This window comes from Haliotis rufescens, unplaced genomic scaffold (genome assembly GCF_023055435.1).
Source record: "Haliotis rufescens isolate VD_foot unplaced genomic scaffold, xgHalRufe1.0.p SCAF_17, whole genome shotgun sequence".
Classification (NCBI taxonomy): domain Eukaryota; kingdom Metazoa; phylum Mollusca; class Gastropoda; order Lepetellida; family Haliotidae; genus Haliotis; species Haliotis rufescens.
This window is the reverse complement of record NW_025963857.1, coordinates 2,051,082-2,069,226: the sequence shown is the minus strand read 5'-3', so window position 1 is coordinate 2,069,226 and position 18,145 is coordinate 2,051,082. Positions and strand designations below refer to the sequence as shown.

Genomic DNA, 18,145 nt, shown 5'->3' with positions numbered 1-18,145 from the left:
AGGCACTATCATAGTGTTGGAAAAATTAATATCTTTTTCTGACGGTAGGGAAAAACAAAACCCGCATTTATTACCTCCCCTGATCGGGTCCACCGTGTTCAGACACGTGGAAACCCCAATTTGGAAGCCATTACGTATTGCAAACGACAGCCTTGTTTACGATCTGAAATACACGTCTCGTCGATTAGGAACTGGAAGAAAGACGTGCAAAGTTCTGAACAGTGTATCTACGATTTGTTTGGTATATTTTTGTGTAAGTGCTATTGTTGACACTGGAGTGTGCATGATGTTGGAGTTGTTTCAAAAACTAGGTCATTTGCAGACTGGAAGAACGAAATTAATTGATCTTCCTTGTTCTCATTTTGATCGGCAACCACTTCTGTGTGTTTGTGATTTTGTATCAAAGACGCAAGCTTCATATGGCATGGTATCGTAGATTCCACTAAATGCTTCGTGTCTTGCTATTACCACGAAATATACCTCCTCGTGCTGAGCTGGATTTTCATTTTTCAAAAGGCGTCAAATTCATTCTCAGTTACTTTGCGTAAGGTGTCGACAAGAGACGACGGTAATCACAGAGAACAATATATATATATATACAATATTTTATCTAGGGGTAACTAGATAAAATATAACCAGCATGAAGGTGGTACGGTTCATAGAAAATATAGCTCTCACAGCGAGCAAACAAACATTTACATGTTTATATTCTAGTATACCTGCAGTTTACTAGAAAGTTTTTATATCAGCGTTTGTGATTAGAACTGGAAACACTTAAATAAGCGTCATGTTTGCTTGTCCTGAAGGATAAACCCAATATACAGATAACCTTTGATAACGAAGAGTAGATGCTTCAGGCAAATGCCATTTGTTTCCCATGTGGTGCTAACACCAACAGGAGGCAATGTTAGTTTAATTAATTCATGCTGGACAAGTGGTTCGGTTTTGGATGGGATAGGAATATGAACCTATTTAACATCCAAAAACTGTATTGAATGAAGTAGAGCCATGTGGAGTAAAGATTTGGGGAACACCTGAGTATTCTAGGTTTCAGTAGGTCACCAGCCAACCTTTGCACTTTGTAAGAGAGAACTGAATGGTTGTTTGATCAGGCTGCATGACTTAGTAGACTGTCAATAATTTTGGTAATTGGAATACGGGATGTCTATGTTTACAGTCCCCTTGTCTGAGAGTTATCTTCAGGAAGAGCCAGCAACACTTTCTTGTGGACTACCGCTTTATCATTACGTGAATGTCAATTGTCATATCCATCAGATAATGTTTTACTGTTGAAAAGAAACATTGTTCTAACCCTGACTGAACAAAGCAATAGTATATTTGGAAGCAATCATTGCCTTGTAACATGGCTGCTTGATGTGTTTGCTCAAAGAGCTACAACACCATTGGTTTTTCAGTGTTAGAAATTGGCACTAGTCACATAGTCCTTGCCCAAATGCTCAATAGTTAAGGTATCAGGGTATATATCTATACTACAGTGACCTGTTTCACCAAGCACCTTATTTGAAGCACATTTACCAATGCATAAAAATCGCTTAAAATACAAAATATGAACTTTTTCAATGGAATCATAATATTTAATGCCCCTTATTTCCGAGCCGTATAATAATAACAATAACAATAACAATGCAATTTTACCATTAAATATAGAATTTGCTGTGGAAAGTAAGATAAATGTGTTTTCCTTAAATAATTCCTAAACAGGAAACATTGCCTTAGTTGCCCGTAGTGCTTACAAGCCTTGGACCAATTTCGTCTTGAGGACATTAATAGTCCTAAATACTTATAATAACTAGCAACTTTTAAATCTGTATCACAATATATTCATGCTTCGGTACAATTCCACCATTTCCCTCATATATAATTTTTTTTTTTTAAACAACCTTCAAAACAATAAACATCTGCTACCTCAAATTACTTTTACTAAGGACTAGTAGAAATTTTCTATTTTAAAGGGATTTGCTATACGTTATCATCATAAGGACTAGTGGACTAAAACGGTTAGTTTCTACCACTGATTTTTCTTGTGCTTGTGACATGTTAGACAATTCATACCTCATGTGCCTCCTACATTACTTTGGGGACTTTGATGGTCAAGGTCACTGTGTGAAGTAGACGTTGTCTTATTCTGTTAACATTCCTCATAGTCAAAGTCACCAAACATTCTATTGTAAAAATATAAAATACATTATTTTTTGGTTTGAAACCAGATGTGGTTATAACTGGTTGTTATTAGGGCTGCAACGAATATAAGGCGAATACGATTCATATAATGAATATAGGGTAACAAATACAAATATTTATTCACGAATACAATAACAAGTCAGCAGTTGATGTATTATTTATGATATTCAGTGAATCAATAACGAAATAATTATTTGAAATGGCTTGTAAATTAATAATTTATTATACATTAATATACTTCACTAATCCAGGTACTAGTGTCTGTTCAAATGTGACAATGAGATGGATTAAAATATTTTAAGGGTCAGGGTATGTAAATGCTCATGACTGCATATTCATGAACATGATGAATATTCGATTCTAGTGACCAAGAATAACAAATTCAATTCATGAATGGATACGGTTCGTTTCACAGAATACGCGAGTGAATCGTAACAGCCCTAGTTGTTAGCTAGGAGTATTAACGACACTACTGTTCCAGAGTACTGCATTGGACAAAGGTTCATGATACTGGTTTCTGGTTGGAAAGTTCTGTGGAAACAAAAACATTTATTAGGAAATTTTGTACTACTAACATGCTTTGATACCTTTGTGTTATCACAATGTTGATTATTTATACTTGTGGGGAGGTGGGGTAGCCTAGTGGTTAAAGCGTTCGCTCGTCATATCAAAGGCCCCGGTTCGATTCCCCACATTGGTACAATGTGTGAAGCCCATTTCTGGTGTCCCCAGCCGTGATATTGCTGGAATATTGCTAAAAGCAGCGTAAAACCATACTCTCACTCACTCACTCACTCTTTATACTTGTTTTAATACTTTTATATACCCAACTTTAGCATACAAAATTGGTAAATATTACTGCTAAAAATATCTATAACTGAATTATATCATCAATTCCTTGGTGGAAAAAAAGCAACCGGGGTGTGGGTGTAGGGGGGAAGGGGTCAGAATGCTGAATATCCAATATCAAATGCTCCAGTATCTTAATACTAATACTGTATATCTTTATTCCACACAGGTCTTCTTCAACAGGAACAATGTCTGAGGATTTTGATGTCGAGGCAATGTTAGAGGCTCCCTTCAATAAAGAGGTTCGTTTTTATATGAGACATTGCTATTTCTAAATGGCCAACACAATGATTTGAAAGAGGTTGCATTTCAAAGGTTACGTCAAATGTAAGATATTTCTGAATGTCCAACATGGACATATTTGTGCAAATGTGATAAAGTATGGGTTGAAAGAGTCACTAAGCACAGTTATTTGCATTTAATACTTTGTTGTAACAACATGATTTGGGAAGTGACAGCTTTCACATATCATTTGTAAGCGTATATGCTATGCTGCAAGTGTGCCTTGTAAGTATTTAGTTGCATGCATGAGTTTTACTATCATGATGTGACCAACTTGTAATATTTCAGGATATTTCAAGTGTGCAGTGAAAGATGATCATGATGATATACTTTAGCAGCAGGTTTACATTGTTACAGATCACACAGGTTAAAATTTAGGATATCAAAAACAATTGGACAAGACGGTGCATAAAAATTGTATCTGTGACAAGGTGAGGTGATTGAGTATGAGCGATCCTCTTTAAGATACACAAGACCTGTTATTATGTAGATCCTTATGTAATATGGACATTGTGCAGTGGTGTGTATCAGTTTTGCAAAGTACAATATATGTACTCATTCTTTTCATGGATATATTTGGTTTGATTCCTTATTTTATCCTTCTCATGAAGTTGATTAGTTCCATTATGTACAGGACTGTTTTGCACTTGCTTTGTGTTTGTAAAATTTGGATTGGGAATTTCTTGATGCGTTCTGTTAGTGTCCTGTTAATAACTTTGTTAAAACTTGTTTTACAACTGGACTGAATACAATATTTATGCTGGTGATTTTTTTTCGTCTTAGATTGCCAACTCTGTTACATGTACAGCTATCCCCTACTGTGCTTCATGGCATACATGACAGAAATCCAGGTATCCCCCACTTGCAACAACAAGAAAAGCATCTCACTTGTATTCATGGTTTCTTGTATATTGGTCAATAATTAAGTATAAGTTTTCAAATAAGTAACAGTCGCAAATGAGATAAGTGCCATCCCATGGACCAAGTACCAAACCTATGCATGCACATTTATCTGAAGATGTATACAAATAACAAGATTGATCACATCTGATTCAATGGGACCACTTCAAGCAAAATCGCTTTAAGCTATTTGCCAGTTCAGATGAGAGCTTCTATTCCAGCTGATTAAGTGACTTCATTCTTAAACAAAAACATAAGTTGTTATTCTGTATAATTTGAGTATGAGAAAGCCAACTGAAATTTTGCCCCTCCATCTCACCTCAGATAACACATGGACGTTGGACAGCAGCTGTTGGAGCCAGCCCGTCCGGTGGGGAATCTTAGCATCCTGACTTAATGCCATGATTCATCAAAGTCCGCTCCACAAAGAACTGGATTTCTAATCACCTTGCATCAATACTAAGAATCATGTTGTATGTGTGCTCGACAAGATAGTGTTGTGATGTTGGCAAGCAGATTGGAAACTTTCCAAATTATAGAGGAGTCTTCAGTATTTCTAATTTCAGTTCGCAATTCTCAGTTCTTAATAGTTGGCAAGCATCAAAATTCAGTCATAAACTCCAGTGTCTGTCACTAGTAAAGTAACTATGAGTATTAGGAATGGAAAGAAGTTCAAATTTTGAAAGTTTCCAATCTTCTGTGTTAGGGTCCCAAAGTTTGCTGATAAATTGACACCTTTTGTTTCAGCCCAGATATGGTAATGTGGGACATGTCAGATATTCTAGGGGTAACATTTGTAACAGGGCCTTTTTAATTTGCACCTGAACTAATGCTTTGTGATTTGTTCTCCTTCCTTCACCCATTGCTGTGCTGATTTCATCAATGTGCTGTTTTGGCCTCGCAGGGAGAAAGAAAAGGAAGTGGATCTCATGAAGATAAGAAAAGGTTAGTGTTAAAACCAGTAATCTTTGTAGATGAGTTGCATAGTGTAGACAGAGTTGTGCAAAAGGTTGTTTATAAGGAATGAAGTAGCTGCTGAGGGTGTTTATCCTGCACCCCAACTCACCAGGAAATCAATGACCTTGTGAAAGGCAGGATTGTTTATCAATGGACCTTAAAGTGTTGAGGGAAAGTCCAGACTAATAAATAGATCAGATAGCTGTCAGACAGTGTTGTGTTCAGGCAAGTATTGGAAGCAAGATAGTGTCAACTATGTAGAACACACTCCCAGTATTTATCTTCTCTTCAGAATACCAGCTGTTTCAATCTAACATATGATGGTTTCTGTAGGCTTTTGGGTGTGGAGCCCTACATCCTGAAGAAAAGTTGACCATGCTGTTTCTCAAATTAATTTTGTTGTTTGGCTGTTTCTCAAAGGAAAGATCTATCACCACAAATAATGGAAATGGTCCTTTCCCTCGTTTAAGAAGGGATGAGATGACTACAATATTCCAGATTTTGTGCTCATGATGGAGTCATTCATCAGCGTTTTATTTCCTTTCTAGGGTGCAGCTATCCCGAATCTTAACAACTCTTCGGCCACCTTTCTAATTGTAATTTGTTCTGTATATTGAAATAGGTATCTCTTTGAGTGCTATAAGAGCAAGGTCTTTGAAATTGATGCTAACCTGAGCGTTAACCAGGTATGTGAGCCCTATGTTCAATGGGGTACAGGACTCGCTCACTGTAGTGAATAGAAGTAAGGGACATAGAACAAACTGCTACTTGCAGAGGTTGATGCAGAGTTTCCTTAATTGTGTCCATGAGGTATTTATTTCATAGGGAGCTGTTTGCCAAACAGTTTATGAAATCTGATTCATAAGTGCCTGCATATGAGCTGTCAAATTTACTATATTTTTGCAAGTTCTGGAAACAGTATTTGCATTGTGTTTTATAGTGCGCTGCTAAATAAAATTGAGTGTGATGGATGTTAGTTAACTATTGTCATAAGATACCAATATGAGCAAGGATTTCAAAAGTTGTAATCAGCTTTCCCATTTCACTGCTCAGTCTCTTTGGGTAATTAATGTAACTGCTTAAAAGTGATTATTCATAACTTCAGCTTAAAGTTTAACAATTTAAGACTCTTTTGGGTATTAGATGAAGTTTAACATTATATGTTGAACTAGATATGTTGTTCTCAGCAGAAAGAAGAGGAGCCGAAGTAAAAGCCGTGACAGGAAAAGGTAAAATGAGAACTTTTTATTTTGTGCTACCACAACGATTATTTCATGTAACTTGTAAACAATGAGGTTATGTTGTTATTTTTATCCTCCCCCGCATATAATGTGGGGGATATAGTTGATACCTCGTCTGTCCGTCCATCCGTCCATGGTTTTTTTTCCAGAGAGTAACTCGAAAACCATTCAATATTTTTCAACAAAACCTGGCAAATATATCCAACAGATCCTGAAGTGGCGCCTTTTGCATTTTCATATTTCTCGATTTCCATGGAAACAATTTGGACTTAATGGGGTTGGGGTGGGTGTAGGTGTCATTTCAGGAGCACAACTTGGAAACTCTGAAAGACTCGTCATCAAAACCTGGTATATATGTATTAACCATTAAAACTAACAGGTACTCTTTCTTGAAACTGCTCATACAAAAACCAGGTGGTCAACTGGGTGCCTTTTGTAATTTAGCGATGTTTAGAATTTAGATTTAGATTTTATAGTTTGATGCTGTGTACCTGACATACAAATACAAAGTTTCAAGTCCCAATTCCATGCCATGATGGTATTGTTTTATAGGTCAATAACTACCCTTGTATACAGATTGATTAGATAGGAATTATTTTATCAAGTTGTACTTAAAGTAACAGTCATATTAATTTGTTCTTTCCAATTTGTGGGACGGGGGGATTTGTCTTCTTCTTTTCCATTTGTTAACCCAAAGACTATAATCAGTGTTCTGTCCAGGCTTTCTACCTTTGCAAGAACTTTTTGTAGAATGGAGACAGAAATTGTTTGCTTATATTATGTAAGCCAAGGGGAGCAACACTATCACATGTTAACATTCCTCTCTAAGTATCATTTTGCAAGTGATTATTTAGCTTGTCTGACTTGTAAACCATGCTTATGTATAAGTTGGCTAATGTTTTACCTCTACAAAGGTTTAGTTTTACGTTGGAGAAAAGTAGAATGATTTAGTGTAAAATCACTAGATATGCTGGAGCAATTTTTGTCATAGTAACTGCCATATGACCTCATGTCTCATAATAAGATGGTTTTAGGTTTGAATGTGGATTCAGAGTTAGAAACATGATTACTTGTAGAGTATTTGAGGACCATTGTACCAAATTCAAACTGTAAATGTTTTGGTAATTTATTTTGCAGAGATCGTGATAGGAAACGAAGAGGTGGTGAAGGTCGAAGCAAGAGCCGAGATAAGCGGAGCAGAAGCAGAGATAGAGATCGGCGACGTCGAAGCAAGGAGAAAGAAAGACGTAGAAGCAAATCTCCCATCAGAAAAAGGCGGAGTCGATCAAAAGAAAGACGTCGACCAAGAAGTATAAGCAAAAGTCCAGTCAGGTATGAACAATTCAAAACATCTTGTGATGATTCCCTTACCAGAACTAGTGGATCACAGAATCATTATATTCTGATACAATACAATCTGAACACCTACCGTATATGACAGCGGATAAGCCGACCCTGTAGATAACCCGAGATGTTAATTTGACCATTGAAATACGTAAGAAAATGATATGACCCGCAGATAAGCCGAACCAGGAAGTGAAAGGCAAAAAACACTGATAAGTCGGACTGCAAGACATGTGTCGGTACTCGCAGATATTCAATAATATAAGATGAAAAACGTTGTAATTATATTGAAAAAGTCATTATTATTTCTAATAAAGATTTAACAAACCAGTCATCCACTTTCATAATGTGGGAAGCTGTTTCTCTTGTCTTTTTTTAATCTCATTATGAGCGCCATTTTGTGAATCGGTGTATATAGAATTATGAACCTGTGAGAAAATGTACTAACAAATGAAAACACAAGTCAAATGTTTAGTTTCAAATCATTGTATTTTTGGTTATTGTTTTGTGTACAAATAACTAAATAAAAACATATATACATTATCAAATTAAATGACCATCACTTACTCACAGGCTTCTCCAGTTTATTAAACTAATCTCTCGAAAACAAAGGAATTAAGCCCCTACTCCAAACATAACCGCTAAGCACCCACAACTTGAGAGTGTTTGTGTGTGTAAACAACATAACAATACCAATCGGCCCCTTTATTATCAGTGCTCATTTCCTTGAGTACCGTGTTGCCTTTTAAACAACAGGAAGCAATCACAGTGGTCACCGTTTGTGACGTCACAGGAAACAGCTGATCACATGTTTTTGCAAATGGCGAATGGAATAACTCGCCGTTACAGTTGTTTATTTGCCTTTTTCAATAAAGGTAGATACTTGTTCACTATCAATTTATGATTTTTGCAAAATAGCTATTGGCGATTTCATCTGTGGATTATATATTTTAGCTGCGGATTACATATATTGTTAAATGTAAAGATTGTTGAGTTAATGAAGAACAATAAACTTTGAACATTCAATTGAAACATTCATAAATATTTTTTTTTAAATGACAACATTGGTGTATAATAATAAGTTTATTGATAATTTATAACAATAATGGCTCTAGTCGTGGCAACTTCCAAACTTTCGGGAAGTTGTAATCTATCGGATCATCATTCAGAATCTTTTTTCTGGTCCTCAAAATTCGGCTTATCCACGGTTATATACGGTACCTGTTTTATTCCTAAATTTCTCAAATTTTAATTGATTTTGTTCCCACAGAGAGACCCTCCCCGAGTTGACACCAGAAGAAAGGGATGCTCGGACAATATTTTGTATGCAGCTGTCGGCAAGAATCAGACCAAGGGACCTGGAAGAATTCTTCTCTTCAGTTGGAAAGGTAAGGTTGCCGCACACACACAAATGAAAGCATCATGATAAACCAGTAATGATTTCAAGGTGGCCCTTTCAATTTTCTTGATGTTCAAATCCAAATGCTGAACCAATGTCCTTGAGAAACATGCTGCAATCCCTTTGCTGCAATTTTGAAATCCATGTAATTAAAACTGGAACAACTTTGCAAATCAAATGTATTTGATGGATGTCAGGTTTGGAATTACATTTTATATATATATCTATTTCTGAAGCTAGGTGATAATATATTTGTACGCAAGTCATCACCTTCACACCTTGTCAGACCGCCTCCGTGGTCTTGTGGTAGAGCGTCCGCCCGGAGAGCGGAAGGTCCAGGGTTCGATCCCGGGCCGCGTCATACAAAAAGACGTTAAAAGATTGTACTTGTTGTTACCCTGTCTGGCGCTCGGCATTAAGGGGCTAAAACAAGGACTGGTCGGCTCGGAGTCAGTATACTGTGTCTGAGTGGGGTATTCATGTTAAACTGCGGCATGGTATCTCAGTGAGCTAGCACTATAAATCGGCATCAGTCCTGACTAGTACAAGCAGCCACACACACACACATACACGTGCATGCACGTCGCTATATAAGTGCAATAATCTTGGACGCGACGTTAAACCCAATTTCACCTCACCTCACACCTTGTCAGCAAGCAACAACACATTTGTTCACATCAATAGTGTTGCAGTGTTCTAACTGCTATTTTTATCATTATTGTGATACCATCCTGATCATGCATTAGTAACAAGCTCTAAAACTATGAGAATTCACCAATGTTACAAGTGTTTAGAATAAATTAGGACTCCCTCAAAATGAAATGTACAAAATTTGTGTATGGACTTGTTTGAATGGAATGTGATGTAAAAATGTGACAATTGAATTTTTTTTTATCTTGCAGGTTCGAGATGTACGTCTTATTACAGACAACAAAACTCGACGGTCAAAGGGCATTGCATATGTGGAGTTCGCCGAGACTGATTCAGTGCCTCTAGCAATGGGTCTCAACAATCAAAAGCTGCTGGGTGTTCCCATCATTGTACAGAGTTCTCAGGCAGAGAAGAACCGAACTGCCAGCAGCACAAGCTTATTGCAGAAGGGAACGTCAGGTCCCATGAGACTCTATGTGGGCTCTCTTCATTTCAACATTACCGAAGATATGTTGAGGGGTATCTTTGCTCCATTTGGTGAGGTAAGACATGTCTTTCTTCATCAACTGTTAAATATCTTGTATGATGAATACATATGTCATTAAAAAACATCTATTTGTAAACTGTCTATATTTATAAATTTTTACTTTAAACAGAAACTTCTTTTTTGTTGTGTCATAGCTTAAATTAACAAGATTCAATAACTTGTAATAGCTTTGTCACTAGTGTCAGGCATTAAGACTGACTGCTTTTTTCTTTTTATCCCCCCGGCATATAATGCGGGGGGATATAGCGATCAGCCAGTCTGTCTGTCCGTCCGTCTGTCCGTCCGTCCGTAATCATTTCCTTTTCCGGGGCAGAATTCGAAAACCATTCAGTGTATTTGATCGAAACTTGGCAAATCTATCAGGCACATACTGAAGTGGTGCCTTTTGATATTTTGGGATTTTCTAATTTTTATTTTTTTAAATTTTTATTGAATGAAGTTGGACATAGACTCAATTGGGGATGGGGTTCCTTTCCGGGGCAGAATTCGAAAACCATTCAGTGTATTTGATGGAAACTTGGCAAAGCTATCAGGCACATACTGAGTGGTGCCTTTTGATATTTTGGGATTTTTCTCATTTTTATTTTTTTAAATTTTTATGGAATGAAGTTGGACATACTCAATTGGGGATGGGGTTCCTTTCCGGGGCAGAATTCGAAAACCATTCAGTGTATTTGATGGAAACTTGGCAAAGCTATCAGGCACATACTGAGTGGTGCCTTTTGATATTATTTTTTTTACGAATTTTTATTTTTTACAATTTTTATGTAAAGAAGTTGGACCTAGTCTCCATTGGGGAACGGGTTCGTTTCCGGGCCAGAATTCGAAAACCATTCAGTAGGTTAAACAATGTATGCTTCTAAAAGAACATTCAGCTGTTGACTCATTACATACAGAATTGCACATTTACTAGTGGTTACTTTACAGACAGCTGCCGGGGGGGATATGTCATCTTTCTGATGACTCTTGTTTTAAAAGTGGTGCCTGTGCTATTTGCAGATTTTTGGCATTTTTGTTTTTCTCAATTTCCATAGAAACAATTTGGACCTAAGTCTCAAAAGGGGTGGTGGATTTCATTTCCAGAGCACAACTGGAAAACCGTGAAATACCTTTCATAAAAAACCCTGCTACATGTATTAATCAAGGGCTGAAGTGGTGCCTTTTGCTATAAAGGAATTGATTTTTCCGTTTCTATGGAAACAAGTTTGACTTTGACTGGTTCATAATGGTGTGTTTATCTGAACCATCTCTCTAAAAGTCATAGGTACTCTTTCTTTAAACTGTGCACACACGAAGACCAGATTGTCAAAGCTGCCATTTGCTATTTAGGGATTTTTTTTATAATTTACGGATTTTTTCCTTCTCATGGCAACCAGTTTGACCCTGACTGTTCATATTGTTGTGTACCTGACATAGAAATACAAAGTTCCAAATACCCACATTCATGGGATTGTTTTGATGCCTCAATGATTACTCTTGTCCCCAGACAGACAGATTAGATAGAAATTCTCTTAAGTTGGACTAAGAAATAACATTCAGATGATTTGTTATTTCAAATTTGTGGGGGGCGGGGGATTTGTCATTTTCTGATGACTGTTGTTTGTAAATGGAATCCAAGCACTCCTGAATCTTTTCTTCATCATAAAAAAGATACCTTTAATCACATTCCTAAATTTGAACATTGATTTAGATTTTTCTTTTAAATGTTAATGTTTGTCTTATTTAATATCTAATTGTCTCCTTCTTTCAGATTGATGACATTAAACTAATTCGGGATCATGAAACTGGACGCTCTCAAGGCTATGGCTTCATGTCGGTGGGTAATGTTGGTTCATGTGAACGTCATCTTATGAATATGTATTGTGGGTTAAGTTCATCACCAGACTCGATTTTAACATTTTTGGTACACAGTTAGAACTGATAAAATGTTATGTAAAAATGTAAAACCCAGTTAAATGATTAACAGTTTTATTTTAATATTAAAGCCACTGGCCCATGGTACATGTTACAAAATTAGAAATTAGCATGAATTTGTTTGGACATCTTCATATTTGTTTCTAATGATCTATAGGAAATTGTTGTTTTTCTAAATTACCGTATTCAACGTTATAAGCACCCAGGGCGCTCTCAAAATTAGAAATAGGGGGCTCTTATTAGAATATTATTTTTGTGGAAGAAACAGAGTTGAAAGATAAATTTCGTGGTTTATGCTGACGGCCTGACTGTTTATATACGACAGATATATTTTTCCAGAATTTAATTGCCCATAATTTCAGGGTGCATATAACACAAGAGTGCGTATTATACACGAATAAATAAGTCTTGCGTACATTAGCACCCCTTCCAATTGAGATTGTTCACTTGAGTTGAGTTCTAACCCTGTGGAGTATTCATGTTGAAGTCTGACAAGGTATCTTGGTGGGCTAGCACTATGAACTAAGCATCAGTCCGAACTAGAACACACTCACACGCACACCTTATGACTTCCCCCTTTTAACGATGATCAATGGTGTTTCAGTTTACTGATGCAGAAGATGCAAAGAAGGCTCTTGAACAGTTGAATGGGTTCGAGCTTGCTGGTCGACCCATGAAAGTAGGTCATGTTACGGAAAGGACAGCAGAGAGTCAGGGAGCATCGATACTGGACAGTGATGAGATGGATCGGGCTGGTATTGACCTCGGGGCCACAGGCAGACTCCAACTTATGGCCAAGCTTGCTGAAGGTATGTGTAATCAGGGCTGTTTGTTTAAATTGTTGGGTTTCAAACACCCATGTTTGGGGGATTACTTTGCATTGCAGGCCCCCAGTACCAATGCTTGTGGAAGAGCCAACTGAAATGATTGTATGTCATGGTTGATTGCTGAACGCAGAACTGCAGAGAAAAACAATTCTTGCTCCTTGTAATAGTCTGATCTTGTTCAAACACAAAATACACCCCTAAGGATCTTTTTTTTCGAAATTTGATCATGTATGATTAATGTATAATGGATCAAAAGTAATACACTCTGAATATACTAATTGTTCCTGAAGATCGGGGTTTGAATTGGGTGTTCAGCAACCCATGCTTGTCATAAGAGACAACTAACAGATTGGGTGGTCAGTCTCACAAACTTAGTTGATGCATGTTATGGTATCCCTATTGCCTAGATCTATGCTAAAGATGACAATCACTGGATTGAGTTGATTATTTACAGACCACCATCATATAGGAGTAAGATTGCTGAGTGCAGCATTAAACAACAAACATTGTCCTAAAGAAATTTGTTGGAAAGAAAAACATAAATAATCAATATATTATAGATAAAACTAATACTACTTGTTACTCTGTCTTCATAGGTACCGGCTTCCAAATCCCCCAGTATGCAGCTAATGCATTGAATCAGGCTGGAACTGCACCAGGTGCAACCCTGACTGCTGCTGTGGCCAATGCTACAGGGTCAGCAGCAGCAGCGGCATCAACGCAAGCCCCATCAGCAGGGGGCGGGGCCCCTCCTATAGCAACACAGTGCTTCATGCTTTCCAACATGTTTGATCCTAACACGTAAGTAGAATTGAAATGTGATATGCAAAGCTTGTTATTAGAATTAGTCTGTCATAAGTTTTGATATTTTCTAGAGTTGTGTCAACAAATGTTTTATTCAAAACTGCCTGGTTACCCAGGATGGATGTGTTTTACTTATGCAAATCTTTCGTATCTATACACCCATGAAGCTTACCCTGTGACCTCTTTTGACCACACATAGTGTGACTTGAAGTATGAAATGACTGGGTCAAGGCTATGGTGTCCCATTTCCCTGCAAACCTAACTCTAACGACTGCATGGTGTAAGCCAAAAAGTGTTCTACCATACAAAAACAAAATTTGAGTAGAAAAGTTATTTCTTAACAGTGTTTAACTCTTTCAACACCGTAGGCCGGTACACGGGCCAAGAAGCCTCAAGTCTCCGGACACCGCAGGGTGGAAGACCGGCCAAGTCACATCAAAATAGTATATAATTTTATGAACCCACCTGTCATTTCATTCATATATTAAAATCTAGCACATTTCACAATGTCTGAAATACGTATTCCATTTCAATTTATCATTTTTTATCGAAAGATTAGAGGCGGTCGGGTAGCCTAGTGGTTAAAGCGTTCGATCGTCACGCCGAAGACCCAGGTTCGATTCCCCGAAATGGGTACAATGTGTGAAGCCCCTTTCTGGTGTCCCCCGCTGTGATATTGCTAAAAGCGGCGTAAAACCATACTCACTCACTCACTCACTATCGATAGATTAAAAAATTATTTACTATTTCCCGCAATGTTATTGAAAAAAATATTCTCTGACACACCCTTTGACAACGGCTCCACGTCGAACATGTCAAAGAGCAAAATTAGGACGTTTCAAGCAAATCTTTATATATATTATAACAAGTGATAAATAAAATCAACAAAAATGTATCTGAAAGTTGTCAAACTTACATCTAAGTTATTTCCATCATTTCATGCGTTCGTGTGTAATGCAAGTCAAATGACATCGTCTTTCATCACCTCGATTTCTCGTCTCAGACACGATGTTTAATGCCAAAATATATGCATGAAAAATCCTTTCTCGCAGGTCGTAACCTAGCACGACACATCCACGAAGTTCCATATTTTTAATGTAAATTGTGATTTCCTGCTTTGAACATTCAGAATAACACAATTTAGCAAAAACCTTACGTCAAAATCTGACATTTATCAAACACGAGGACGGTACCATTGCTGTAATTTGATTGGCTGCCTAAGGTCACATGCTCAAATTTGACTGATCATGAAGCTTGTAGCACGTACGTGTTTCCTGGTTCTTCATGCAAGAGGAATTAAAGAGTTGGGTTCTGGTTGTCACAATGGTTGTATGTTATGAGTTGACAAATGACTACCAGGGAACTATTACCTGTCACATTCTGACAACATAGAGCATTGTCATACCAACCATTGGTTGATCAGGTCCAGGCCACCACTGTGTTAAACAAAGAATTATTGTTTTTTTGTATATTGTTGCTGTTCATATCACAAGGCCCCAGTGCTCTTCACTTTACAAATATGCCTAGTCAGCTCTTCTTGTTGCATCATCCACAGAGAGACGCGAAGCAGCTGGGATCAAGAGATCCGAGATGATGTGATAGAAGAATGTAATAAACATGGTGGAGTATTGCATATTTATGTGGATAAGGCGTCGCCACAGGGCAATGTCTATGTCAAGTGTCCAAGTATTGCTGCTGCTGTTGCATCAGTCAACTCTCTTCATGGAAGGTACTTTGCAGGTACGTATTTCAAATATTGCATTTCCTTTTCACAAGTTGCATTGCTCCTGAGGCAAATAGACACATGGAGCAGGACACTTTTCAGGAGTCCTATATTTAATTCTGTTGAACTTGGTTGATGATGTTGTAGCTTGAATGATACTTCAATTTGGGTACTTGTCGGAACAATAAGTTTTACTTTTAAATTGCTAATCGCCAAACTAGGGGGCACAGGTGGTCCATTTGTGTCAGACGCCACAATTCTCTGTGCAGAGTTGCATGTCTTGGGTATGACAAACATTTTCATGGGTTCAAACCCAAGTTCTGATGATGTATTAGGTTTGTCGACACGATACCTGTGCTCGTTAGTTTCACCGAATTTTTAAAGATCTAAGACCTGCCTCACTTTGGGCTCTCCTCCCACATTGAGCATTCATGCCGTGTTATAGGTGAAATACTAGTGTATTGTCCTTGTAGAGACTTATATTTCATTGATAATGTGGATAATAAACATGATAAAGAGGAAGAGGTTTTCATGCCTAGTTGTAGAGTATTGCATGAGATGCAATGCTGAGAAGACATTGGTAAGATACCTATGAATTTCAGGAAATAAAAAACTTTAGTTTAATCCCAATATTGAGCAAATTTTTGAAAGCAATTCCAACTTTTCTGCAATGAGCAATTAGTTTGAAATCCTAGATAAAGCCCAGGGCCCCGTTCCACAAAGTGATCGCAGCGGTAAGGTAATTGTAACTTCCATACTTTAGCATAGACTTGTGACAGTTGTAGCACTATGATTATTTTGCGGAACAGGGTCCTGAACAATACATGTCTCTTTCAGGTCGAGTGATCACAGCAGCATATGTTCCTCTGCCTAACTACCATGCACTGTTTTCTGATGCTGTGCGTGCTAACCACCTGTTGATGCCCTCAGCACAGGCTCTGCAAGCTGCTGGTTTCAGTGGCTTCATGTCTGGTGTTCCGCAGCAAGTGATTCGATGAGACTATGACCAGGGATGTTTTGTGAAGCGGCCCAGCTGCACGCCGTGTACACTGATCAGGGATTTAATGACGACTTCCTGGAAGTCAAACAGGAATCTATCTGTAGACGTGATGGTGGAATGTCTTCAGTTGAGGGTAGAATTGACCAAGGATGCAATTAGTAAAAGAGTATAGTTTTTGCGTGTTCTACCCCAAAATTGCTATGCTTCGTCATCTCGCCAGAAGTTTAATATATGAACTTTTGTAACTTCCATTGACTTATCATTTTCATCTCTTGTCCTGAAATTTGAAAGGTTTCAAATGTCATGTACCAAAGGAATTTTATCATACGCAGCAATAATTTCAGCACAAATTCATTCATTGAGCTCACATTCAATAGTTATAGGTATTACTGTTTATTTTATCACATGTAAGATAAACTGTTTGTTGTGCATAGATCACATTCATGTGGGGGAATAATGTTAGCCTTGCAATTTCTTGTTGTATATTTTTCTGTGTTATCAATTAATGCATCTATTATTTTAAATGTGGCTGTTAAATCTATTGAGTGACATGTTAAATTAGAATGGTTCTTAAAGTTGAGGATGTGTTGAATGTTTTTATTATCCAAGGAGTATCAGGATTTTAAACCACATCATGTTATCTCATTGGAAACATTTTTCATGACATGTACAGTGTATATATTGAATTTGTCCTAAGCATTCATCAGTGTAGTCTTTGTACACACAGTGTTCTGTATTTTATTGTAAATAAAAGTGATCCATATGTGTTAAGATTGTGATATTCATTGATATTAAGGTGGCAAAAACATAGGCTGAGTTTAGGAACGTACAGATGGAAAGGTTTAGTTGACTATAAAAGAACACTATATGGGCACAATACTTTATCTTGTATGTTGGGAGAGGAGTATGTGTGGTACAGTCAAAGTGGCCACAATTCATTCAGGATTGCATCCCTTTGATGTGCCAGAAAGCTGTGGTCATGGGTTCGAATCCCAGATTCATCCTGATTGTGGTTTAACGTTTGTCAGCACCATGTTTCAAACCATCTATTAAGTCTTTCCTCTCACATCAACTGACGTGCACTTACATGACTGAAATGCTCTTCACTGCGGCAATAACCAAACTCATATATTTGGGGCTTGTTCACTGGTTACAGAAGTCATCCGTTATATACCGAATATTGACAAAATATTATGGCTTGTTGATCCAGGTATTTTCTGATCTATTCTTTCTGTTAGCCTTACTGTAGATGGATCACAAAAGTAAACTATGGATGTAAATGAAAGTGAATTAACATGAAAGGATTTTTTTTAAATATTCGCAGGTGAAGACAATTTCATTAGTGTGCTGGGTTAAATATACCAATATGAATTATGTTGTTTACCTTTCAAAGATACTGTAATGTGATCATCATGTAGCTTGTATTCAGTCTAATTTGTTTTAGAATTCTATATTTACAACAGTTTAAAAAGCAATGATATTCATGTCAAATGGGATTTGTGATG

The 18,145-nt window shown here is 37.3% G+C and overlaps 1 protein-coding gene across 1 annotated transcript; it reads left to right on the top strand.

Moving 5' to 3' along the window:
• Window positions 1-94: 94 nt before the first annotated feature.
• Window positions 95-17,411, top strand: LOC124149137 (RNA-binding protein 39-like). The gene is made up of 12 exons (XM_048397398.1): window positions 95-253; window positions 3,221-3,293; window positions 5,138-5,178; window positions 6,378-6,419; window positions 7,569-7,763; window positions 9,046-9,163; window positions 10,077-10,367; window positions 12,123-12,188; window positions 12,891-13,095; window positions 13,710-13,914; window positions 15,473-15,657; window positions 16,478-17,411. Exons 2-12 carry the CDS (start codon window positions 3,240-3,242, stop codon window positions 16,636-16,638), a joined length of 1,563 nt encoding a protein of 520 aa, XP_048253355.1. The 5' UTR covers window positions 95-253; window positions 3,221-3,239; the 3' UTR covers window positions 16,639-17,411.
• Window positions 17,412-18,145: the final 734 nt, after the last annotated feature.

Bases quoted from the DNA above. Each gene is read 5' to 3' on its own strand.
- LOC124149137 (XM_048397398.1), top strand. From the start codon at position 3,240: ATGTCTGAGGATTTTGATGTCGAGGCAATGTTAGAGGCTCCCTTCAAT. The intron at 6,420-7,568 runs GTAAAATGAGAA...TTTATTTTGCAG, and splicing joins AAAAGCCGTGACAGGAAAAG to AGATCGTGATAGGAAACGAA. The intron at 13,915-15,472 runs GTAAGTAGAATT...CATCATCCACAG, and splicing joins AACATGTTTGATCCTAACAC to AGAGACGCGAAGCAGCTGGG.